Here is a 26125-nt window from a genome sequence, read left to right as displayed (position 1 = left end):
AGGTCCTCATATAAGCAGTTGGGAGGTGGATATAACATTCTGGCGAAGTTGGCCAATAGACGCCAGTTGTGGCGTGCAGATAAGGCAGTGATGCCAAGTTCCTGCCTTATTAGACAATTCGGTGTCGATTTGAACAATCTTAAGGCTCCTTTTCACATACACCCTTGTATTTGATCAAGATGGTTGTTAATATCCACTAAACACATGTCTAATGCATAAAGGATGATAGCCTCCACTTTTAAGATGTAAAATTGAAGTAGTGGTAGCAGTGAGAATTTGCAGAACTTTAAGTATACCATCCGCATTTGTGTGGCAAGAGGTGCCGCTTTCTTGTGTAGTACGTCGCACCACATAGCCACAGAATTGCAATCAGATATAGAGTAGCCAAGGTATCGGATTTCCGGCACTGTGGTTATAGGAAAGCTTTCAATCCTCCAATTGCGTATGAGGTTCTTTCTCTTGTGATTTCTAAACACTACTATATTTGACTTTTCCACATTGCATTTTAGGTTGTGGGTCAAGCAGTAAGATGCAAATAGATCTAGTTTAGTTTGCATCCCTATAGGCGTACGATCAAATAGTACGATGTCATCAGCAAAGGCTAGCCATTGTATTTTGAGATGGCCAAGCCTTGCTGGGTACGAAATCAAGGTGTTCCAAATATCGTTTATGCCACATATATAAAGATTGAATAGGGTGGCGGCTTGCAGCCTTGTTTCACACCCACAGCGATGTTTATTGGGTGGGTAGTTGCGCCTTCGCTGTTCACTCTTACCAGATAGGTGGTATTCGTATGGAGCTTGGCTATTAGTTGTATAATATACTCAGGTATATTCATTGCAGCCATTTTTTTCCATAAGAGTGAACGAATAACTGAGTCGAATGCAGAGGTAAGATCTATTGATGCCATATATAAAGGACCGGAGTCCCTGTTCTTGTGCTTAGCTAAGAGATGGGCCATGATTGTGGCATTTAGCGGGGTACCCATTCTTGCACGAAATCCAATTTGGTACTTGGACAAGATCTTAAGCTCACCAATGACCGCTTCGAGTTCCCCCAAAAGCAGTATCGCAAACACTTTTGCAGCAGTGTCAATTAGAGCTATCGGATGAAAATTGGAAGGCTGAGACCTTGCTCCTTTTTTGTATATTGGGACAATAATGGAGGCTAGCCAAGACGGGGGAGTCTCTAGAGATGTCAACATGTTATCAAAAAGTGTCTTAAGTATTTCAGCCCACATGTCGGGATGACGTTTTAGGACGCAAGGTGGAATCCCGTCAGGGCCTGCAGCTTTTGAGAATTTGAGAGAATTTATCGTTGCTGCAACGGTGGTAACATCCCATGGTGAAAAAGAGGGAGGTGCTAGACACGACCATTTGTAATCGATCTCTGCAAAAGGCAAAGGGAGAGCAAACTTTTCTTCAAAGTAGGCTCGCCATGCCTGTGCAGAAATCGATAGGGATTGATCTGCCATAAATACTGAGGTTCCCGCCCTCAATAAGGCCCAAGTGGATCGTCTATCCCTATGGCATAGTGTGGTAAACATTTTCTGATTGTCCTGATTGTGAAGGAAGCGTTTATGATCTCGGCACTTGTTCCGATATCTGTTCACTATACATTTTCTTTCTATCAAGTACTCAGTCCATGAGGAGGCGGTTCTCACGATCTGTCGCAATGCCACCCTCTTAACTCTTCCAGCCTCCATAATGAAGTTAGAAGGATTAGGGGTAGGCCATGAGCTATTTCGAGGAGAACACGCCCGCAAGGATAGTAATACATCCGATGTTATTTTAGATATATCAACCTCCCCTTGATTTGGCAACTTCAAGTTAACCTCAGGATTAAGAGTAAGGATCAAACGTACAGAAATCATTTCGTTTACTCTGTCACAAAGTTTAGTGGCCCATCTAAGTGACAGGCCAGGTCGATCCCCTTCTATAAACCCTTGTTGATGGTCAATAGGTAGATGCACTATGTCCATTTGAAGCTTCAAATGGATAATGCAGTGATCCCCATACCCCGGATCATGTATGGCAGCATTTGTGGAATTTAATCCTCGGGAAGTGGCAAAGTAGTCAATACAAGTTGCTCTATCAGCTCTTCTCCAGGTGTGGCAGTCACCAGGAGTACAAAAGGGGAGAATGTCAAGTTCCCAAGATTTTAGGTATTCTTGTCATAGTTTACCTCTCTGCCATGCTGAATGCGTACCCTGCAGATCTGCAGATTTAGAGCTAAATTTCATGCAATAGGTGTTGAAGTCCCCTCCCAATACAATATCACATGTAGGATGTAAAGTGAGGATGTCATCAAATAGCTTATCAAGCTCATTAAATACATCTCTTAAGTTAAGCAATACTGGATTATGATATAAAGTTATCAACATGAAAGGGTTTGGCCGAGAGCCTTTAAACATGATTAATACAGCCATTGTTGCATTTGCATTATACACATCTAGGACCACTACATCTAAATTGGTGTTTATACATATAGCCAGACCTCCATAAGGCCGACCACATGTGCCGCGTTTGGCCTTTAATTGAAAAACAGTATAGCCAGGCAATATAAGTTCATGGGTACACATGGTTTCCTGGCATAGCATAATATCACAGTCCATTTTGAAGTGAGTGTTACTAAACCATGCCTTTAGATTGGTAAACCCACATGAATTCCAAGAGAGAATAGATAGGGGAACAGGTTACTTAATGAGGCGTGTTGTTCATAGCTGGGTTTCGGATGTTTTGAAGGGCGGTCAACCAAGACCAATCTTTACTAGTATTGGAGAGATTGACTAGTTGCGCAATTACATCTGTGCCTTCCATACTGTGCAAGTCACCGATGACCAACTTCGGCGGTGGCACAGGTAGGGGCGCGAGGGGCATTTCATTAAAAGAGATAGCATCGTCAATTGAGTCAAACGGGTGCAGCATTAGTCCAATAAAGTGTAGCTCCTCTTTGTATTGCAGTAGTAGGTTGGTGATAATCGCTGTGTGTACCTTGCATACCATACAATGGTTTTGAATTGGTGGCAATGTTATCCATTCAATATCGGTCGTATGCAAGGTACGGAGCCCCGGAATGCGATTAAAAGCTTGCATCAGGGCTGAGCGATTGAGGCGCTTTATACCATTTTTAAATGATATAATCTCCCATCCTATAATGGTGGTGGACTGCTTTGGTGTTTCCCCTGTTTGCCCTGTGAACCCCCTAGACTGGCCTAGCGATGCGTCCTGCTGATTTTGTTGCGGGCCTTCTCCCTTCATGTCTTGGATGGTGGAAGGTTTGGTAAGGCTCTCCCGGTCATTACCAGGATGCGTGTGCTGTTGTCGTTCCATGTAGTGCAACTTCTCTACATAGTTGGGCATGGGTGAGAATTTGGCATGTGTTGTCGAGTTTAGGAGCAGTCAGCGTTTGTGCAAATGATTGCGGAAATGCATAATTAACTATGGAGGGTTTCACCGTGTAAAGCTCCTTCTCTGGGGCATCTAAGACGTCTGTTTGAGTTAGGTGCGACGTTTTTTGGCAATCCACCCCCTGTCTAAGGGAATCTGCAAGTATGAATCCCTCTAATTTATTGATTTTCATTAAGGTATCTGTGAGTGCTGATTTGCAGTGCCTCAGTTCATAATTTGTGTATTCATGTCCACGATCCAACAGGTTAAGTATCCTTGTTAGCACCGGGTAAGATGCTTCAAGGGCTTGCATATCCCCTGTAGGTTCTAACATATCAAAGCCCAGAGGATGATTTGCGTCTTTTTTAGGGGGGCAGTACCCTGAGTTGGTGTCAGGTTTGTTAGTATCAGGTGAAAGCCGGGTAGGGGACATTGGCCACGAGCTAGCTATCGGGGAGTTGGTGACCTCCGGTGGATTAACTACTGATGCTGCGGAGATATTTAGGTTCTCCATGCATAACTCATCATTACAGTGGATGTTGGCATCAGCTCTTTTGTAACCTGAGAGGGTAACTGGTGTTGAGGGCCCAACTGATAGTCTGACTCGTTTTTCCAGGGCAGCAACCACCACCGGCGCCAATATGGAGTTGTCCGAAGGGGATGATGGCATGTCATCAGATGTCAATTCTGTTTGGACAGGGACGGTATCCATCCGCATACTCAAAGCTTTTACGGGGAGCTTTAGGTATTGGGCCCCTACAGGATAATTCAGGCCCAGGTGGCAAGGAACTAGTTACCCCCACTGCAAGTGATTGGGCACATGCGTAGGAGAAAGCCACCTCATGTTTTAGTAGGTCCTGATCAGTTATTGGCGCCCAATGTGCTGCTACTTCCGCACTCTTACACAGTACCGTTTCGACATTTTTCACAAGGTCTTTAGACAGACATTTTTTTGTTTTTTTGAGTTTTTTTAGGGTTTTTACAAGGAGATGATTCCAAGGGGCGCCCACTGCGCAGACTTGAGACCATTGAACCCACACATGCAGAGTAAGGATTTACGTTCGATAAATTACTAGGTCTTACTTTGTCCAAGCTTCCAGCCTCACTGCCTAACAGCCCAACAGCCACTTGGAGCCCACTTCGATGCGCACGTGCGATGCGCGTGCGCGAGGGCTATATAGAAGATTACAAGCTGCAGGGGCGGGCAGATGGGCGGGGCCAGGCAAAGAGTGACTGCAACAGCAAAGACACAGAAAAGGGACAAAGCAGACAGTTAGGTTGTGGGCTGGAGAGTGCGCATAATAGGCAAGACGTAAAGGAGTTGCTGCGGCAAAGCCGCAGCGGCGCTATATAAAAAGAAACTCGAGCGCCTTTACAGAGAGAATTAATGAATGTTCATTTACTTCTTTGCCTGTCCAATACAACGGCGTTTCGCCAGCAGTAGTTCTTCCTCTTGCGCACGACGTGTGTGTAGGACGAAGTGTGGGGCAGTCACAAAGCAGTTCCACAGGATGTTTGGATTGGAGCAGCAAGTCCGGGCAGCCCAACAGCCACTTGGAGCCCACTTCGATGCGCGTGCGCGAGGGCTATATAGAAGATTACAAGCTGCAGGGGCGGGCGGATGGGCTGGGCCAGGCAAAGAGTGACTGCAACACCAAAGACTCAGAAAAGGGACAAAGCAGACCGTTAGGTTGTGGGCTGGAGAGTGCGCATAATAGGCAAGACGTAAAGGAGTTGCTGCGGCGAAGCCGCAGCAGCGCTATATAAAAAGAAACTCGAGCGCCTTCACAGAGAGAATTAATGAATGTTCATTTACTTCTTTGCCTGTCCAATACAACGGCGTTTCGCCAGCAGTAGTTCTTCCTCTTGCGCACCATGCGTGTGTAGGACGAAGTGTGGGGCAGTCACAAAGCAGTTCCACAGGATGTTTGGATTGGAGCAGCAAGTCCGGGCAGCCCAACAGCCACTTGGAGCCCACTTCGATGCGCACGCGCGATGCGCGTGGGCTATATAGAAGATTACAAGCTGCAGGGGCGGGCGGATGGGCGGGGCCAGGCAAAGAGTGATTCTTTGCCTGTCCAATACAACGGCGTTTCGCCAGCAGTAGTTCTTCCTCTTGCGCACGACGCGTGTGTAGGACGAAGTGTGTGGCAGTCACAAAGCAGTTCCACAGGATGTTTGGATTGGAGCAGCAAGTCCGGGCAGCCCAACAGCCACTTGGAGCCCACTTCGATGCGTTGTACATTGTCTTTTGATCTGAATAGGGCTGAATCCTAGTTTCATTAAACTGGGCCGCACAGTCTCTTTTGGTACAGTTTGACTTGTATCTGTACCGATACAGTCCCCCGCACCCCCATTTTTCTTCTTTTCTGCACTTATCAGACTTACCCAGTCTGCTGCCATATACACAGCACTTGCCACTTGCTGGCTGCACTACCACTATTTATTGCCTCTATTATCTATTTATTTATATTTATTGCTATCTATCTGTTCTCCGCTGATCTGCACTTTCCACTCTCCCCCTTCCATGCACTTTTCCCCTTTCCCTTGCACTTGTGCGTTCTCAATGTCACTGGGCCCAGTAAGATTGCTGTTGTGTTCTCCCCTGGTCCCCTCCCTTGCCTTGTTGTGCTCTGAAACACTTGTGTACGAGCGCAATACAAATAAAAAATATCATATCATAAAGGTAGTGTGGGACTTGGGGTATTTAATCTTTTTGCCATTTGGGGTGCTTCCTATCTTTGGGAGTGCGATTTAACCCTACACTAAGTTGACCTCAACTTACCTGCATTGGCCTTACAGCTTGTGCTTTCTAAAGGTGACTCCTCTTGAGTGGCTGTGATTTCTCTTTTGAACACCGACTGTTTAAGAACATATTTCTAAGACGAGGAGCATCAGAACTTTGACTTTGTCCATTGACTTTGGCTGTCCTGGCTCCCTAAAGGCCTCCTTCTGAACCCGTTGGTTTTGGCAGCGATTGTTCCCAATGGATCTACCGTCTTGACTCTGTGAAACAAGGCCTTAACATCTCCATAGAGTGGAACCTCTTTTTCACCTAAGTTTCCACAGACTGCCTTTTGCAGAACTCATGATTTCCTTAAATAACAGTGGTGCGACCCTAGCTATCACGTATTGCCGAAAAAAAGCATACACATATGATGCATGCACTACCAGATCAAAAACTACAATACCCGTAGTAGTAGTAGTTCCTTCACCAGTCTTTTTACTGATGGAATATTCTTCTCTGTTATGGTAGTAATTCATGTGCTAATTATTCCTATGACATATTGTGTTACTGCTGTGTCATTGTGCAAACGAGAAAATTTCAAAATGTCAAAATGCAAAACAGTTGCCTGCTTCCAAACTGTCCAACGCCCTGTGCCACAATAATGGTGTGAATTTAAAAACACCTTTTGTCCACAAAAGCGGACTGTTTTTCATCTTCTTTCCTGGTCCACAATCAAAGCTGCTGTATCTATGTAAACTACAACATTCACCAATGTTTTACAAAATTTACGATACACACAATATTTTGCTGCTTTACTCACTGATTACGGGCTCCACCAGTGTGTATTATCCAAAAAATGTATGGTTCTAAATGTGTAAGGAACAAGTTACTTACCTGTAACTGTTGGTCTCCAGCATGGGTCTGGCATGGATTCACATGCTCATGAATATTCCGTCGTCAGGCTGGGAATCCTCGGTAAAGAAAAGAATCAATTTCAGTTTTGTTTCTGAACTGTCTTTCTCCTAATAACCAATCACTGGTATCTGGGTCATACTGCCCCCAGCCAATGACTGCCCTCTACCTAAGCCCCTCCTCTGGCAGCCATCTTCAGATTTGGTAGCACATAAAGTGGCAGTAAGACCAAGTGAAGAGCCGCAGAGGGGTAGGAGGGAGGGTTCGCATGTGAATCCATGCCAGACCCATGCTGGAGAACAACAGTTACAGGTAAGTAACTTGTTCCTTCTCCAGCATGGGGTCTGGCATGGATTCATATGCTCATGAATACAAGAATACATAGCAGTACACACATGCATAACCACGGGAGGTGGCAAGGCTCAACATTAAGCATTTCATCGCTCAACATTAAGCATCTCTTACCTCCTCACCAGGCCCACCCTCAGGCGAACAGGTTGCGCAGCACTTCCTGGCCGACTCTGGACTACTCCCTGGAATCCTGGTCAACGCAGTAGAATCTCGTGAACGTGTGCGTCGACCTCCACGTAGCAGCCCTGCAGATGTCCAGCAGGGGCACACCAGATAGGAACGGCGTGGTAGCAGCGATCGCTCTGGTCGAATGGGCTCTCGGACGGCTGGGCAACTGTCGGTTTGCAAACCGGTGACAGTGCAAGATGCAGCTCGAGAGCCATCTGGACATGCAAGCCTTCAAGAGGGCCTTCCCTTGGTTCACCGGTCCAGAGTTCACAAACAGCAGTGATGTCTTCCGAAAACTCTGTGTGGACCACGTAGAACTTCAGCGTTCTAGCTACATCCAGCGAGTGCAAAGACCTCTCGGCCGGCTTCGAAGGCGACGCTAAGAAAACAGGTAACACCAAGGGCTCATTGAGGTGGAAGTCCGACGGCACCTTGGGCATGAAGGAGGGGTGCGTCCTCAGCACCACCCTCATCTCGTGAAAAGTCAGATATGGGGCTTTACAAGAGAGGGCCAGGATCTCTCCCACTCGTCGTGCGGAGGTGATGGCCACAAGAAACGCCATTTTCCACGACAGGAACTTCAACGGTGCCGAATTCAGAGGCTTGAATGACGACCCCATCAGCCTGGTCAGCACCACATTGAGTTCCTACGCTGGGGCCTGAGTCTTCACCGGCAGGAAGGATCGGAACAGTCCCTTCATGAACTCCTTCACCAGGCGATGGGACCACAAGGAGAGGGTTAATCTTCTGTGCACGGCACCAGACAGAGAACCTCTTCAATTTGTGTCCGTAGCACTTGAGAGTTGAGGACGCCCTGGCCTTAGCAAGCACCTCCATGCAGTCTGCCGGGATATCGTACCCTCCAAACTCTAGTGCTGCAGGAGCCAGGCCTGCAGGTTCAGCGACCCCGGGTCGTGGTGGAGGATGGCGCCTCCTTCTCTGGAGAGGAGATCCGTGTCCATCGGCAGTTTGACTGGGGGGGACGCTGACATGTCCAGAAGGTCCAAGAACCATATCTGTCTCAGCCACGGCGGTGCGCCGAGGATCATCCTGCAACGAGACCGTCTGAGTTGGTTGATGAGTCGCAGCAGCAACGGCAATGGCGGGAACGCATAGAGGAACAGGCCTTCCCAGGGGAATGAGAAGGCATCGCCCATGCTCCCCGGCTGAGGAAACCTGCTGGCGAATCTCCGGCACTTGGTGTTAATCGCCGTCGCGAATAAGTCGATCTGGGGATTGCCCCATAGTTGGAATAGCAGATCCACTTGATCCTGCCGCAGTTCCCACTCGTGGCACGAGCGCAGCTCCCTGCTGAGTGAGTCGGTGTTCTTTATTCCTGCCAGGTGGAAGGCTACCAGAAACATCCCTTGGGCGACTGCCCAATGCCACAGATACTGGACCTCCTTGGATAGGGCTGGGGATCTGGTGCATCCCTGCTTCCGGATGTAGAACATTGTGGTGGTGTTGTCGGGGGAAAATCCTCACCACCTTGCCCTTGAGGGACGGAAGGAATGACTTGAGGGCCCAGAACATGGTCCGGAGCTCCAGGACGTTGATGTGTAGCGACTTCTCCTCCAGGAGCCAAAGGCCTCTTGCGTGGAGATCTCTGGTGTGCGCTCCCCATCCCTCCAGGGAGGCATCCGTCGCCACCGTCTTCTGGTGTGCAGGGGTCTGGAAGTCCATCCCCGCCGCGAGATGCGCGCGGGTTCCCCACCACCGGATCGCTTGGCAGAAGGTCTCGTTGAGCGAGATCCTATCTTCGAAGCTGCCCGCCGCTTGCATCCAACGGGCGTCGAGGAACTCTTGCAGTGGACGCATCCACAGCCTGCACAGGCGCACAAGGTAGATGCGCGAGGACATCATGCTGAGAAGGGACTTGATGGACCTCACCCTCGCCACGTCCATGGCCGACAGTCGTTGCACCTTGCCCAGGATGGCTTTTGTCCTTTCCTCCGACGGAAAGGCCAATCGCGTCACTGTGTCGAGTCTGGCTCCCAGAAACAGTGCGAATTGTGACGGGACCAAGTGGGATTTCGCGTAGTTGATGGAAAATCCCAGATCCATGAGCAGCTGGACGGTCTTCGCTGTGTGTCCGACGGCAAGTTCTCTTGTCCTTGCTCGGATGAGCCAATCATCCAGGTAGGGGTAGAGTGGATCCCCTGCAGGCGCAGCTGTGCCGCTACCGGTGCTAGGCACATGGTGAATACCCTGGGCGCCGAGTTCAATCCGAAGGGGAGGGCCTTGAACTGGTAGTGCCGTCCTCGGACTATGAATCTGAGGAACTTTCAATGTCCTTTTAGAATGGGGATGTGGAAGTAAGCATCCTCCAAGTCCAGCGACGATAGGAAGTCGCCCTCCTCCAGCCGTCCCAACACGTGCTGGAGAGTGACCATCTGGAACTTCTGGGACTTGATGTACTTGTTTAAGCGACAAAGGTCCAGGATGGGTCGCCGACCACCGGTCTTCTTCCTTACGAGGAAGTATCTGAGTACACTCCGGAGCCCCGGAGCTTCTTTGGGACAAGCTTGATGGCTCCTTTCTTCAGCATCGGCGTTACTTCCAGCAGCAGTTCAGGGATGTGGTTTTCCTTCCTGGCCACGAGAGGAATGCGGGGGCACTTTTTTAGAAATTCGAGAGTGTGCCCACGGGCCAAGGTATCCAGCATCCATCGGTCGGTGGAGATGGACTCCCACACGCTGACGAACCTTGCCAGCCGGCCTCCCACTGGGGTGCTCAGGTGGGGGCCCAACGCTACGGCTGGTTCAGTCCTGCTTGGTAGTGGCCTTGCCACCTTGGCTTCCTCGACGACGATGAGATCCTCCTGACTTGCCGCGTCCTCTGTTGGCCTCCTGCGACGAAGAGCGGCAGCCTGGGGGTAAGTCGAGGAGCCGCCGCCGAAACCTTTGGAGGCACCTTGCTTGCCTCCAGAATTCCGAAAGGGCGGCCGTCGTTGTTGCAAAACTCCAAAGACCCGAGCCATTTCCGTGTCAGCCTTGATGGCCTGAAGTGACTCATCCACTGTCTTGCCAAACAGGTTGTTTCTGTCGAAAGGCATGTCCAAAACTCTGGTTTGCACGTCCTTGTGGAAATTGGTTGCCTTGAGCCAACTATGCCGGCGAAGGCAAACACTGTTGCCCATCTGGCGGAAGCCTGTGTCAGCAATGTCCGTGGCTACCGTTATGGCGTGGTCCGATGCCACCTCGCCCTCCTGCAGTATCTCCAGGGCTTCAGCCCTCTTGACGTCCGGGAGGAAGTCCAGCGGGGGAGCGATTTTAAACCACAGCTCCCTGTTATAGCGAGCCACAATCGTGAGGGCGTTGGCCGCTTTAATCGTCGTCACCGCCGATGAGATGACCCGCCGTCCCATGGCATCCAATTTCTTCCCTTCGCCGTCCGGCGGGGAAGTCGAAGTTGACGCTGTCGCCCCTGCCGCTTTCTCCTTGGCCGCCGCTGAGACGACCGAATCCGGGTTCGGCTGCACCCTAAGGCAAATGGGGGTGGAATCCGTGACCCGGTACTTCTTCTTGTACCGGTCTCTCTTGGCAGTGGTAGTGGAAGGGTTCTTCAGGAGCTCCAGCCCCTCGTCCCAGATGTCGTCAAGCAACGGGACCGAGAGGACCGTCTTCCTCTTGGCCTCACGTCGTTGGTAGAGGAAGCCCTCCTTCTGTTCCACAGGACAGAGCTGAAAGAGCTCGGATGCCCTGGCGATCATGGCGTGGAAGGAGCCAATTTCATCAGGCGGGAAAGCCCGGTGGGGGTGGTGATGGAAGGCCCATCCCGGTGTCACCACCATCGTCATCCATCCCTGTCGTAGCCGTCTCTGTTCCTGTGTCATCCCTCGGATCCGGGGAGGGGGATGAAGGCCTTGAGGGACGCGTCGGCTGAGAGGGCGGTGGGGGATAAGTTCTCTGCTTGCTTGGAGGGCTTCCCTACGGGCCAGGCTCCGCTGGGTCATCCGTTGGGGGTAAGGGCAACATGGTGCTTATCTCTGCACACAAGGCCTGGATAGCCATCAGGATTGCTCCCGAGTTGTCCTGTGGCCCAGATACCGGTTTCGACGGGTGCGACGGTCAGGGAGTGGAATCCTCTGCCTCCACGGGAACGTCGGCGTCACCGTCGCTTTCTTCGTCGGCCTCCTCGGGATCCCTCCCGCGAGGCCGGACTTCACGACTTCAGCCAGCTCCTCTTCAGAGGCTGTGTCTGTGTCCTTGATGGCCACCGCCCCCCCCTTCTTTTTCCACTGGGGTTTTCATGGGGGTCTTATCGATTGGCTGAAAAGAGGATTCCCTCCGCACTGGCAGGGAAACTCTGGGCCCCGAGGTTGCCTCCATAGGCTTCGCCAGGGCAGCCACGACTCCCTTGATAGAGGCCTTAGCCGGGAGAATCAAAGCCTTGACGACTTTGGAAGTGCTTGAGGCCTTCACCTTGGGGGGGAGGGTCGCTGCCTCGCTCTCCCTCGGCTTTCTCGTTGGGATCGACCGGGGCTTCTCCTGAAGCTTACCTCGGTTCTCCGACTTCCTTTTCCCCGAGCCAGAGCATTGGCTCGTGGTTGATGGCGTTGGTGAAAATGCGCCCTGCCTGGCAGTCGAGGAGCCCGAACGATCAGCGCTCCCTGTGCCCGCGGACTCACAGTGCCTTTTGTTGGGCCCCCGACGCTGGAGCGCCCTCAAAGGTCTTAGATGACTGCTTGGACCTCTTCTTCTCACCTGTCGCTGGGCTCTTCCCCTGCAGCCAGTTGGTGAGGCGGATCCGCCGATCCTTCATGGTCCGTTCTGACATGTTCTGGCAAAACGCACAGTCCTTCTCCACGTACATTTTGTCTTCGTGAAGGCAGTAGAGGCATCTAGAATGCTCGTCCTCCTTGAAGACATTCTGCAATCCACATCCAGGGCAGCTCCTGAACAGCTTGGATCCGGGTGTCGTGCCCCTTTTTCCTGGGCCATGTCCACGCGGGGTAGGCCTCAAAGAATCTTCTGGAATCCTCCAAGAAGCGGGACTCGACGAAAACTTTGCTCTAGAGGGGTGTAGAAATATCCGAAACGGTTCCCCGTTGATCAGAAGTAGAAACGGTCGAGCTTGAGGCTCGATTGACTGAAAAAAAAGAGGTTTAACTCTTTGAAAAATCACAAAACGCAGTAAAAGCTCAAGAGCTATAGCATGAGGACTCCCAACACTTGAACGTGCAGTAAAAATCTGAAGATGGCTGCCAGAGGAGGGGCTTAGGTAGAGGGCAGTCATTGGCTGGGGGCAGTATGACCCAGAGACCAGTGATTGGTTATTAGGAGAAAGACAGTTCAGAAGCAAAACTGAAACTGATTTTTTTCTTTACCAAGGATTCCCAGCCTGACGACGGGGAATATTCATGAGCATGTGAATGCTGGAGAGCTTTCTATTTTACTAATAATACTCAACTTGCAGAAGCAACAACCCTTGCCACTCATCTGCTCCATCATGTGCTCTATCTGTATGCCATCAGTAACTGCACACATTTGGCCACAATGTATTCTTCTTTATACATGCTAGCTTAGTACATCTACGGCCAGCCCCTCCCTTATGACACAGCTCTACCGGCGTCCATCCAGGAGCCGGCTCAATAATGTTTCCACTATAACATTCGACCGTCACGCGCCTGCGCGCAGATGCAACACTGACCCCAGGCTCGATACAGCTCCAGATTGCAGGTAATATTCCCACTCTGCAAGTTTGGCTCATTTCTTACCCCCAATACATCAACTAAGTGACTAGATCACACATCTGTTAGGTCCTTACACGGTCATCCAATATATCACTTTTTACTAAAATGTCCAAAACAAAAAAAGGACCCTGCTTGCTGCCGCGCACTCCTCTTTTTCACGTAATGGATACCACACAAAAAAGACAGAGTATTCCTCACGTTTCACACTTGATTAAATCATTCCCCTGACGATCAGCACTCGCGATTCATCTGCCTTAGTGTTTTAAACTCCCCTCAGCTCCAATTTCAGCTCCATCATGTTGTGCACACACGAGCCACAGCGTCTTTTCACCACGATCTGGTCCCTGCAGACACCAGCTTGATTCTGATAGATCACTGAATTACTGCAATGGTAGTGCATGAGCTACTAGTTTCACTCAGCCACCAATAAGTCTCCTTTGCCCCACTTGTGATCGGATAAGCACTGCTGTCACTCGTAGGCAATTTATATATTTTAAACTTTTTACAGGAAATAAATCTGTATACGCCATGGTACCCTGAGACCTCCCATACAACACCAATGCAGTTTAATAACGAAATATGCAACTATATAGAAGCTATCCAGCTTGAGATACCACCTTATTGTCTCAAGGTAGGTCCCATGCTCACTCTACCGGTACTTCACCATGTACACTTAGTGACCACGCTGGATTAATACCCAGCCTTTTTCCTAGACACGAGCGACTGCCGCATCTCATTTCTTACACTCCTGCCAACACTAATCACAGCAGTTGATACTCAATTTTTCCATTTCAAGACGTCACCTTATAAGGTAGGTCTCCAACTGCAGCGTCCCCTTTAGCTCTTAGCAAGTCAAGACCTAGATCACCTTTTTAATACACTTCATTTCATTACCCCTTCTAGGTAGACTATAATACCTTCACATCATTACCAGTGTCCTGACGACAGTTCGGTACCTTCAGATAATCTGCCTCTACAACGCAACATCTGTCGGTCTCTACTTTGTTCCAAACCAGAAACACCAATAGTTATGTGTCGACAATGATTGCGTACGACTACCTTTGGAGTAGTACATGAAAGTGCACCAAATATTGCTACTAACCCACAGAAATGCCTTCTCACTTGTTCTTCATTACTCGTACCATGTAGGCTGTGTTGCCTTTCTTTTAAATGTTCGTCTAGTTATTAATTAATTACTGCTTTTTAAAGAATGCTTTAAACATTGTTGTGTATAAATAAATCATTCATTATATAACTGTACGTGTTTAATTGGATACTTTTATTTACGGGGTTCATTGCCAAGCTCTACAGCTCACATTACCCCTCTTAAGATAAGCTTGGCTGCTCAGTCACACTACCAACTTGTGTAGTACAGGCCTATATAAAAAGGTGGGTTACATCAGACCAAGAGATAAGTCTTGTGTAGTCTGACACCAGTTGGACTGCACTAATTCTTACTCAACACTAACCAACTGTTTTCTTTCCAAAAAAGACTATATTGTATGTCATTTTGCTAACTAAATGCAATTACTGTATTTCCTTTGTCTTACGCGAGTGTGCGGTGGAACCGATAATACGATGGAACTGTCATTAGTGTCAAATGCTGTAACAATTATAACTGCGAGTAACTACAAACTAAGCAGTGGCCTTTGAAAAGTATCTAAAAGTATTTCTATGTGTTTGAGTTTAATGTACTAAGTATTTAAAGACATATCTTGTGAAAATATAATATATCTATATTTTAATATACATTTATGTGTAAGTGTTTCTTTGAATTGCATTACTAACTAGGTTCAGTGTACTTAACTACAGCTCACATCTTCCTCTTGTGATAAGCATGACTGCTCTGCCACTCTACCAAAGTTCCATGAGTAGTACAGACTGATACTTGGGGACCTAAACACCATTGGGATAGATTTATAAAGTCTTACATCACAGAGGACTTTAGGGAAACTCCCCTAACAATAGGCCTGGCTGCTCTGTCCATGCTACCCACATCTCAGGTGGTACAGCCTTATACTAAAAGTTGGAGATTCTGTATTGCCTACTTGTATGGTTTTATAAAGCCCTTAGGTAGACTTTAGAAAAACTGTCCCATCATATTGTAACCCCTTAAAATAACGATGGCCTGATAATCCATACAGGAATGACAGGGAAGAAATCATGATCCCCGACAAAGAGAAAATCCATCTTCATCATCTTCTGAAAGAAGGGCCTCCTCCGGTGTAGAGATCCACAACGGAACAGTGAGTGGCTGTTTTACGGACACTGTGTCTACACACGATTGTTGAACTTTACCCATGAGTAAAAAGCATATCAGAGACTGGGCCTGAGTCTTGTGAACATTCCCTGCACTTATCTGTCCTATTGCCCTACAACATTCTACTTTGGTTTTTACCTTTTCTCCAACCCTTGTGTGTACCTCAAAACGGTTATCCAAAAACTGCCTCAAGTCTTTTTTTTTTATCCCCTGCAGAGTGAGACTGAAGCTGACCTGGAAATCTTCAATGTATATTTGTTCCTATTGTGGTCTGTGACAAATTCCCCTGCCTGGCTCCGAGGACGATTAAGAGTGTGGCTCGGGAGGCCAGGTGCTTCCCTGAGCTAGTGGATGATAGGCCTGGGGATGAGAACCCATTAGCCCCCTCCTCATCCCCCCACCCCCCAAGCTAGGGAACCCAGCAAACCCTCCCAAGTTTCTCAAAGACACATAAAAGGAGCTTGGAAGACCCCCCTGTGGCACCAGGGAAACACAAATCCACTTTTCACAGGTCCTTCAAGGTTCACTGACCTACATGGGTCAGGTGATCCTGCTTGTGAAGCCCACCAACCTACAAAACATCCATAACAAATGTGAGCATCACAGGAACATAGAAACAGACCTGGAATCACACGATTCCACCTCTTTACCAAATCTGCACTTACCAGCTTGTTCCAGGTACAGGCAGCTATCACTCACACAAGAAATCCAAGATGACCATCAGGGTTGATATAGGCAACAGTCAATCCCAGCTGTTAGGAAATAATTTTCTTTTTGCTACTTTCCATGCATAGACATCAATGGGACATCCTACTTTTTGTGTTGAACCTTTTCCTGACTTTTGGAGGCAAGCAAAGCCTTTTTGCTCCACTTACCTTGCTAAGCGCATCTGTTTTAGGGACACAGATCTGTTCTCTATAGTAAAGCCTTAGTTTATTTTCCCTGTACACATCACCTTCTGTGAAGAGCGGTATGGACACTGTGTCCATGTAACTGTTTTTAGCAACTTTGTGGTTACTTGCCTGATGTATCCAGGATGGGCTGATAGCAGCAGATAATTTTAATGTGGTTTCTTTTGTATTGTTTTGTGCACTAATGCATTTCAAAGCTTAATGCTAATTAGCGTGCCATATACTTGCGGGAGCAGTTGTTGGGGGGAGGGACGTGAGAAGGCCGACGATATCTCCTGGGAAGAGAGGCAAGGAAGGAAGGAGCAGATAAGGATTGAACGTATCCCAGAGAGGTTGCCTGGTAACATCTAGCGCTGCTGGATACACGTGTGAGAAATGCTTTATTTTTATGCAGCAGGCTCAACACAGGGGAAAGGCACAGAGCGGATTCAGCCATTCAAGGTGAGAGGAAGCATAACCTAGCTGTTTGGAAGGCAGGACGGTAGCGGGGAGGCTCTGGCTGATAACCTTGCGGGCGCTGTGAACTTTGGCCCTTGAGGAAATTGCAGCAGCGCTCTGGTAGGAGGGAAAGGTGTTAGTGCATTGTGGCTGGTGGACTGTGTGTTCTGTTGGTACGCCCCATTAAGGGGAAAAAGTGGATTCCCAAGAGAGCCGCAGCAACGCTGTGGAAGCGGGAGGAGCAACCAAGACTCTGGGACTGCAATGACGCATGATCCGCTGAAAAGGTTAGGGGTACAGGAGGTGCAGTCAACGGAGATAGCTGTGTGAGGGGTGTTTTCTTCCTACATGGCACAGATAATGGAACAGACTCAATTTGAACCTGGCAGGCTTTCTTCTTTCTGGCTGGGAGAGAGAGTGCAAGGCCGACTAGTCCAGGGGAGTCAAATTTATGGGATCAGAGGTTACCTACAATTTGAGACACCATGGACACCTGGTGACTGGCTTGGACTGGTAGTTTAGGCAATAACACAAAGTGGACTTAACCCAGATAGGTAAAAGAAACGTTCTCAATTAAACAAGTTAACAGGGTAAGACGGGTGGCCATTAGATGTAGGAGCGGTACTGAAACAGGGCTGAGTCACAGACTTTCAATAAGAAACTAAACGGAAACCAACAGAGGGACAAACACTCTTCCTGAGAGCCTGAGAAGAAGTTTTGATTGGTCCTAATGCCAAAATCTAAGCAGAAAGGAACTCAATTGAAAAGGAGGCAACCTCATGTTGAGCAAGAAGGGCAATTGGAAAGGTGTTGGAAGCAAAGAGGGTATTCAGGAAGAGGAAACACTAAGCAAGACACTGAGGAAAGGGAGTAGAGGGACGTAGCAGAAGTATCTGCAATGGCGCTTAGCAAAGAAGACCTTAAAGACTGTTTGAGAGAAAGGGTAGGGAGATTGACAGATAACTTCCAGCAGCAATTTACTTTGCTACGTGAAGAACTGAGATCCTCTCTGACTGAAATTAAGGGGGAACTGAAGGAGCTGGGCGAAAGAGTAGAAGTTACAGAGCAAGGTTTGGTGGTGACATCAGAGGAGGTTTGACAAAATAGTGAACTACTGGAACAATTGGCGAGAGTCTCATACAGTTTAGAAATACAGGTGGAAGATTTGCAGAACCGCTCAAGGAAGGTCTAATATTCGTATTAAAGGTTTAAGTGAGACAATTGTGGACACAATTTGAAAACCACAGTGCCGCAATGTTTTGGGAATCTGATGACGGACCTCCAGCCAGATGAAATCGGGATTGATTGGGTTCACAGAGTGGGTCAGAGGGGAAGAGAACACAGTGCTAGACCTAGAGATGTCTGGGTGGCAATGACTTTGTTGGTCTTCAAAGAGTCTATCCTACAGGCAGCCAGAGAAGAAGGTGAAGTTACTTTAAACGGGACACAAGCTCAACTGTATCAAGACATGGCTGTAGCGACACTTCAGAAGTGACGAGATATGGGTCAAGTGACGCGTGCTTCGGTAGCGAAATAGATCCTGTATATAATGGACGTTCCATTTGGGTTGCTATTTACCTTGGAAGGAGTGCAACACCAAGTAACTACGAGTGCTGAAGGATTGGCATTGTTGAATATCGAGGAAGAAGGAGGTCATGTTGAGCGACGGACCGCCCCCCTCTGCTCAACAGGGAGTGCGACGATGGATCTGATCACTGGTAAAGGGGAAGAAAGGAGGACGAGGAGTGTATTTGACAGGCCCTAGAGGGAAGGGGCAAGGTGGAGGAGATGAAAAGAGGGACGAAGGATCCTTATAAAAAGTTATGTATCTTGAAGCGAATTAAGTGCAGGGATCTTCATTACTGTAAGTTTATGGGCATGCCGGAGTGGGGGGCTGCCGGAGTATGTCTTGGAATCTGAGGGAGGTGGTAGGATACTTCCCAGTGAGGCTGACCCCAGGTGTACATAGGGCCTTTGCTTGGGGGTGGTTTCCCAAGGTTATCATAGGATCTGAGGCCCTTGCATGGGATGGGTTGCGGGGGGTATGGGTGATGGAAGGGGGAGGGTGGGCAAAAGGTGGGGCGCTGAGCACAAATGAATGCAATAACTACATTAATAAGGGAATTGTTAGACTGGGATAGCAGAATTTCCTGCATTTTGCACATTTAACGTCTTATCTTATAATGTCAGAGGATTGAATACCCCTGTGAAACGAAAAAAGGTGGAAGCCATATTAAAAAAGGAAAACGTAGATATTATTATGCTACAGGTGACACATATTAGGAAGATGGATAAACTAGTTGGTAAGCTTCGATCATTCTCTAGAATACTCCATTCCATTGCAGATGGTAAAACAGCGGTGGCAGTGATAGGATTAAGAGACACACTAAGGGAATCAGTGGTATGAAACATGCTTGGTAAGGAAGAAAGATATTGCTTTGTTCTGTTGCAAATGGAACATTAATTAATTAAGCTGGAAATGGCTTATGCGCCCATTAAAAGACAGGGGACTTTTTTGTAGGACGTTTTCTTCCCATGGTTTTTGATATATGGGATCATCTGCTAGATAAAGGTGCTCTATCCACATGCCCTTCGTCATTTACCCCAGTATTTGGGAACCCTCAATTTCAACCTGGGCTGATACAGGGTGCATTTAAACAGTGGCGGACAGCTGGATGCATAAAGATACGGGATATGATACAGGGAGGGAGTATACAATTGTTTGAGGAATGTAAACAAATATTAGGCCTCACAGAAAAATATAGGATGGAGTATTATCAATTGAGACATTGGCTAGCATGTTCAGGTGGACGAGAAGTGGCAGAGGGAAAGCTTACCACATTTGAAAAATTAATAACCGACATTCAGGAAATAAACAAATGATCTTGAAACTCTACTCGATATTGGTAGAATAAGACAAGGGACAGATCTGCGGGTATATGAATAAATGGGAAAAAACTCTGCGGATAGATGTGCCGAGGAAGCTATTGGGAACATTTATGGAGGAATATTCCTAAACTTACAAGCTCTATCCAGATTAGGGAAGCATGGTACAGGGTTATGTATCAAAGGTATTTTACGCCTGAAAAACTGCATTAAATGTATCCGACTTCTAAGGACCAATGTTGGCGAGAATGTGGAGGGAAGGGCGATTGGTGGTACATATGGTGGGAGTGCCCAACATTGAGGCTGTTTTGGGAAGAGGTTGCAAACCAGATTTAAAGTATGTTTTCTTCAGGAGGAATTTGGTCCCCTCGGGAGTGGCTTTGTGGAATGTTTGACCCATAGATTTGCCTACCAACCAAAGCTCAAAGTAAAGCATGTATGTTAATGGTAATCGCCGTATGGTTGGTCATCGCAAGTGCTTGGAAACAAAAGAATCTGCCAGGCATAAGAGACTGATCGAATTATGGGGGTTTATTGCTGCGGAGTGGATGACTTACAATCTTCAGGGGGATCAGGACACATTTCGGGCTTTTGTTTTGGACTTCCTTAACTGAGATTTTGTGTTGCAATGGTGTCCACATAATATAAGGATATTGAATATTATGTAAACTAGAATCTTTGCTGTTTGATGATATTTGTGAAAAAGGTATGTTGTCTCTGCCCGGGGTGTGAGGGAGGAGAGGGAAGGATGGGGGGTAAAGTTGTTTGTATGGGAAATGTTAATAAAAATGTATATATAAAAAAAAAATATGTAAACTCTTTCTATATATGAACTTGCCCAGTGTTGAAACTCATTTGGGTTGAGAAGTGTTCCTGTATCCTCAAGGTGCCGCCAGGCATTAAATGAGAAAGAATTTTTCAAGGTCAAACAGGGAGGTTGAAATTTGATGCGGTACAAAACATCAGTTCAAAGTCTTTATCATTCTTTTTCAGTGAAAGAACCAGATGGTGTAAAATAACAATTTGAAGATGGAGCCTACTTGTTGGGGCATTTGAGGGAGGAGCATGGACGTCATACTGCTCCACAGCAACTTCAATAATCTAGTAAACAAGTTTCAACATTCCAAACTAACCACTTGATGGTGGCTCAATATGTCAATCTAAAGAGATTTATGCTGCAAAAATAACTGGGATGTCACTTTCGGCACTATTGTCACAGAACAATCCTGGGGTTACTCCAACACCAACTGGTGGCTGTTCAAAAATGTTCAAAGTCATTACCTAAGGTGATTCATTTGTCCTTCTGCACTTCTGTAATGTCAGAGGCTTTCCCACCTCAGACTGTCACCATTAAATAAAGGTGGGATGCCCTCCTTGCATACTGTGGAGAACAAGGCCTACATTTTTGCTTCTGCTTCTACAACTTGTAATCCATTCTCTCTTTTCTCCTTTTGACACTTCCCCTCACTGACACGTTACTTTTCATCCAATTTTCCAAGATAGCAAGACAAACCATGTTTAAGAAAGGCAAACTTTATATTAAGTTATCATATCCCTAAAACACTGAACATAGTGGTTAAATAAAAATCCGCAGATCTCCCGCAGAGGGGATTATTGTTAATATATTACACATAAAGTCAAAATACAAAGTTCGCAACTCTTTTAGACTTAGTACAAAATTAGAATTCTCCACCAACTGGCTGAGAAAGTGCAGCCCTTCTCAGTGTTGAGATGAACCAACAGCAGCGTCCTATCCTGTAACCCACATGGCTGTATAGAGGGGAGTAAAGTAGTGTTAGGTGCTTTACAAAATGGGTCCGGAGGCCCTTCTAGGTGTATGACTCTTCTCTAAGATGCATCCAAACACACAAGCTATAAAAATGTTTCCCTTACTTCCTTGTGTCCAATCAGATGACTTGACCACATGTCCAACAGTCATGTTTCCCTGAAATAGAAAGGCTGCAGGAGCTCCTCCACCTTGTTCATCAGTCCTTGCTGGAACAAATCCTAAAACATATGAGATTAGCCGGTCAGCTAGCACAGCGAGCTAAGCGCTCGCTGCCGATATCTGTGTGAAGCCTGCTGTGGCATGTTAGAATCCTGGCAGGGTAAACTCAGCCTTTCATCCTTCCGAGGTCCATAAAATGAGTACCACTCTATGGGATAGTAATGTCTCCTGTTATTTGAGTGCTCTGAGACCTATGGGTGTGTAGCGCTACATAATAAATACATTATTATTATTATTAAATCAACCCGAGTGGTGCCAAGGAAGTCATCACCTTCATTACAGGCATGGGGAGGAATGTTACTCTGGTTAATTCTAAAACTGAACATGCTGCTAATGCAGGATCAAAGGACACACAAACAGCCAAAACGTGAGGGCTATGCAGATGGTTGAAATAGCATAGCCCGAGTCAGGACCTGCCCATGCTCCAACTTGACCAAGAGTGGCCAAATTCTCAACCTGATCTACAACCAGGACATTCTAAGGGCTGGCCTGACTCAGTGTCGGGAAGGTCCAAAGTGCAGCCTGACCCATTTCACAGATCAAACAACAAACCTGATTGTGTACCTAAAAAACCTAAAAGCTCAGATTGACCCAGTGGCAGGATTAACCAATTCCCAACTTGACCCAGTGCTGTTAGTGTCAGAATAAATCTAATACCCAATTAGACTCAGAGCTAAGACTAAGTGCCAACCCAATCGAAGACTCAACCAAGTCTAGTGCCAGCAGCACATTAGGCTTAATCCCATTCTAGAGCCAATGTCTAGATGTTTTTGAATCCGGGCTTAAAGGATGCGATCTAATTTGACAGCCCATTGCATACCTAAACCCACACATATGTCCTCGGCTTTATGGCCAACGCCTTCCCCTCACAATCCTCTTTGGAAGCGTAGGTCCTTTGTCCATTTTCATGGTTAATCTTCCATTTCATAATTACTGAACAAATAATCTAATCCATGGGGCAGAAGCCCGGGGTGTGATAAAAGCTCAAATGGGTAAGTCTTCCTATCTCTCCAGGAGAAATGCAGAAACACTCCAGGAAACACACAATGCCTTGAAATCTCTCAGGATTGAGTTTGCCGCACTGAGGAATTCTGGGCCAGGAAGGCAGATAATAAATAAAGTTAGACAACGGAAGAGCGAGATGAATTTGCAAAGACAGTCACAGAGTGTTTGGCAAGAATCATAAAACAGAAGGAACCACTCTACGAGCTTCTCCCACATGTCTCCTCTGGATGAGTTAGTGCACAGGTAGCCAGCTCCTTTCTCGTTGGAATGTAGCCCTCAGTGCTTTGCATGGTGAGTTCAGAAAGAAAATTTCATTTTGACCATAATGTTTTGTCTGAAAAGTTATTTCATTTGGTGACAGTTCTCGGGTGGTCAGACCTCGCTTTCTGTGGTGGGCCTCTGTTCCTGTTGCTTCCAGCCCGTGTCAGGTAGGGAGCTGCGTCTGTCGGGCGTGGGTGCCAAGCTGACACTGCTGCTCTCAGACCGTTCCTCCTGCAGTAACTGTTCTGTTTCGGTATCATCCAGGGAGCCGGTGCTGGCCTGGATAGAAACAGTGTCTGTCTTGATGCAGACGTGGTCACGAAGGATGCTGCTCCGTGATGGCTTGATCTGTTTTAAGTCTTCCCACTTGGAATCGCTATCGGGCAACAAACAGATTCCCTCCACAATGCGAATTTTCTCTTTTGTGTAGCTGTCCTCGGCTGTGGCCTACAAGAGTGACAGAAGGCAAATAGTTTAACACTTATTTTCTTTAAACTTGTTAACATTAATTTCAATGATACAATATAAAAACCTGGAACCAAAACCATTGTACATTTACCACTGAAGTTACCCCACTTCTTCTGATGGTTGTCTAGGCTGAGAGGCAGTCCAGTCCCACTGACCAACCAGTATGGTTGGTCATCTGACACATTACCCTTTAGCCCCCTACAGTGATTGGTGGGCTGGCCTTTGGATAGAACCTTTTTACAGTGGTACTTATTTTTTCTTTTTTTTTTAAATGTATTTATTGTGTTCTTGACATTACAACAGGAAGAGACAGCAGCATTGACAGGTGTAGCAACATTACTTTCCGGTCATAAACATATACTTTACAGTGATCGAAACGCAGTTCATAGCATACAGAGATTGAGAGACGGGCGTTACATTAAGAGGACATGGGGAGCGAAAGAGACACTAATTGGTTGGTGAGTTTTCAATGTTTGGTCTGTCTGTATGTGTTCATAATAAGTAATTGCGGAAGGAGGGCCATATATCTGTAGGTTTATTGTTTGAAGGTTGTAGCGAGGACCAGTGCTCCTCTAGGTCCGATACCCACTCAACAGACCGCAGCCATTGTGCCACAGTTGGGCAGGTAGGGCGTAGCCATTGCAGAAGAACACATCTAATTGCTAATTTGTGAAAGCAGTGCTGCAGTTGTTCGAATAGTTGGAACAGACATTGTGATTGGGTAGGCTCAATAGTGCAATTGAACATAGCAGACATCCCCTTCCAGAACTCACCCAGCTTTGGGCAGCTCCAGAGCATGTGAAGGTATCCCGCTCCATCCGTGTGACATCTAGGGCACAGTGCAGAGTGGGTGCGTGCAAAGAGATGTAGCCTGGCAGGAGTGTAGTGAAATCTGTGTAATACTTTGAACTGTATCAGCCGGAATCTGGAATTTAGGAAGACAGTCTGGGTGCGTAGGCACATGGATCCCCAGACTTCGTCTGTTACGTTTACTTCCAAATCTCTAGCGCAGGTGTTGCAGAGTCTAGACAGGGGTTTGTTGTTGCGGTCTTGCAGCTGATCATACAGTCTAGCTACCCCACCCCGTGTAGAGGTTCCTCCCATGATGGTGTCTAGCAGCGGTTCATCAGGTGTTGGCAACGGGAATTCAGCCCATGTTATTTTGGCTGCTCGGCAGAGCCCGGCATACTGCAGCCAGCACGAAGATTGGCTGCGTAGGGGCGCCAGTAGATCTTGGAATGTTATAAAGGATTCCATATTGAACACATCGCCTATGGTTGTGTATCCTTCTGCCTCCGACTGTAGTGCCGCCATTTTGCTTATCTTGGGGAGGGATGGGAAGAAATTCCATAGTGGTAAGCCGCTGTGGTATGGATGGAGTTTGTCTAACACATTCCATATTTTATTCCAGGCCAGTGCGGTTATGACGATTGGATTGCTAACTTCAGGGTCTTTCCACTGCAGTGCCAGTATTAATGACCGGATATCGTAGGTGCCCGCGGAGTGTCTCTCTATTTTAAGAGGAGGGTGTTGTGTGTCATCATCAGTAAGCTGCATAATGCGCTTGGTTGGCCACCCAGTATTTCTCAAAATCTGGGGCGGCAAGGCCATCGTGCTTGTAAGGTCTAGTTAGGTTCTAGTTAGGGTGTTACACTTTAGCTGCATGCCACATGAAGTTGTTGATTGCTGTCTTTAGTGCTCTAAAGAATGTTGCTCTCAGCCACAATGGTATATTTAGGGAATAGTATATTAATTTGGGAAGGATTATCATTTTGAGGAGTGACACCTGACCCGCCATTGTCAAATGGGGTAGATATGTCCTTAGTTGCGGGCGTAGAGGGATGTTTTGTGGCGTGTTACAATTACCCTATGTATTTAATTTCTATCGGAGACCAGGCGAACGCCATAAGGACCGGTGAAGTAGTATCAGTAAGTGGGAAAAGCTCAGATTTGGCACAGTTGACCCGTAGTCCGGAGAGGGTCCCGAAGGGGAGGACTTCTTGCATGATTGGGGCTAGGTGCTTCTCTGGATCACGCATAAATAGAAGTGCATCATCGGCATAGAGTGAAATTATCTCTGGTGTACCAGTAAGTCTGACCCCTCGCTGTGCATGCTTAAAACAAATCGCTTCTGCTAATGGTTCCATCACTATGGCAAATAATAGGGGTGATAGTGGACAACCCTGGCGGGTCCCACTTTGTATATTGATGGGGGCCGAGAGGACTCATTTACTTTGACTCTGGCGGAAGACTCTGTGTATAACAGCTATACCCATGATATGAACCCTGCCCCCAAAGTTACATTTAGTTAATACTGCCCACATAAATTGCGAGGATACTGAGTCAAAGGCCTTTTGTACATCAACGGCTGCTGCAACTGCCTGTGTCTCTGGATCGATCTGTGCCAGGATATTAAAAAATCGTCTCAGATTAAGTGCTGTAGAGCGGCCAGGGACGAAGCCAGATTGATCGGGATGCACAAAGTGACTCATGTAAGGGGCTAACTGTAATGCCAGGAACTTGGCGAATATGTTAACGTCTGAATTTATTAGGGAGCGGGGGCGGTAGGAGACACACTGCTCGGGTGGCTTGTCGGGTTTAAGTAGCATCGTAATTACAGCTTTGCGCAGTGTGGGAGGGAGTAT

The 26125-nt window shown here is 47.3% G+C and overlaps 1 protein-coding gene across 6 annotated transcripts in view; it reads right to left on the bottom strand.

The window, feature by feature from the left end:
- Positions 1 to 21255: 21255 nt before the first annotated feature.
- Positions 21256 to 26125, bottom strand: part of LRP4 (LDL receptor related protein 4) — a 565328-nt gene continuing 560458 nt past the window's right edge. For 4 of the 6 annotated variants that reach the window (XM_069623191.1, XM_069623193.1, XM_069623192.1 and 1 more), the window contains exon 38: positions 21256 to 23459. In XM_069623191.1, coding sequence (XP_069479292.1) covers positions 23124 to 23459 — 336 coding nt within the window. In that variant the 3' untranslated portion in view covers positions 21256 to 23123. The remainder of the gene's footprint in view (positions 23460 to 26125) is intronic. The other 2 variants (XM_069623196.1, XM_069623195.1) reach the window with 2 other exon arrangements.

This window comes from Ambystoma mexicanum, chromosome 11 (assembly GCF_040938575.1).
Source record: "Ambystoma mexicanum isolate Mex_15411 chromosome 11, UKY_AmexF1_1, whole genome shotgun sequence".
In the NCBI taxonomy this organism is placed as follows: Eukaryota; Metazoa; Chordata; class Amphibia; order Caudata; family Ambystomatidae; genus Ambystoma; species Ambystoma mexicanum.
The sequence above is the reverse complement of the archived record's forward strand: the minus strand, read 5'-3'. Positions and strand labels throughout refer to the sequence as shown.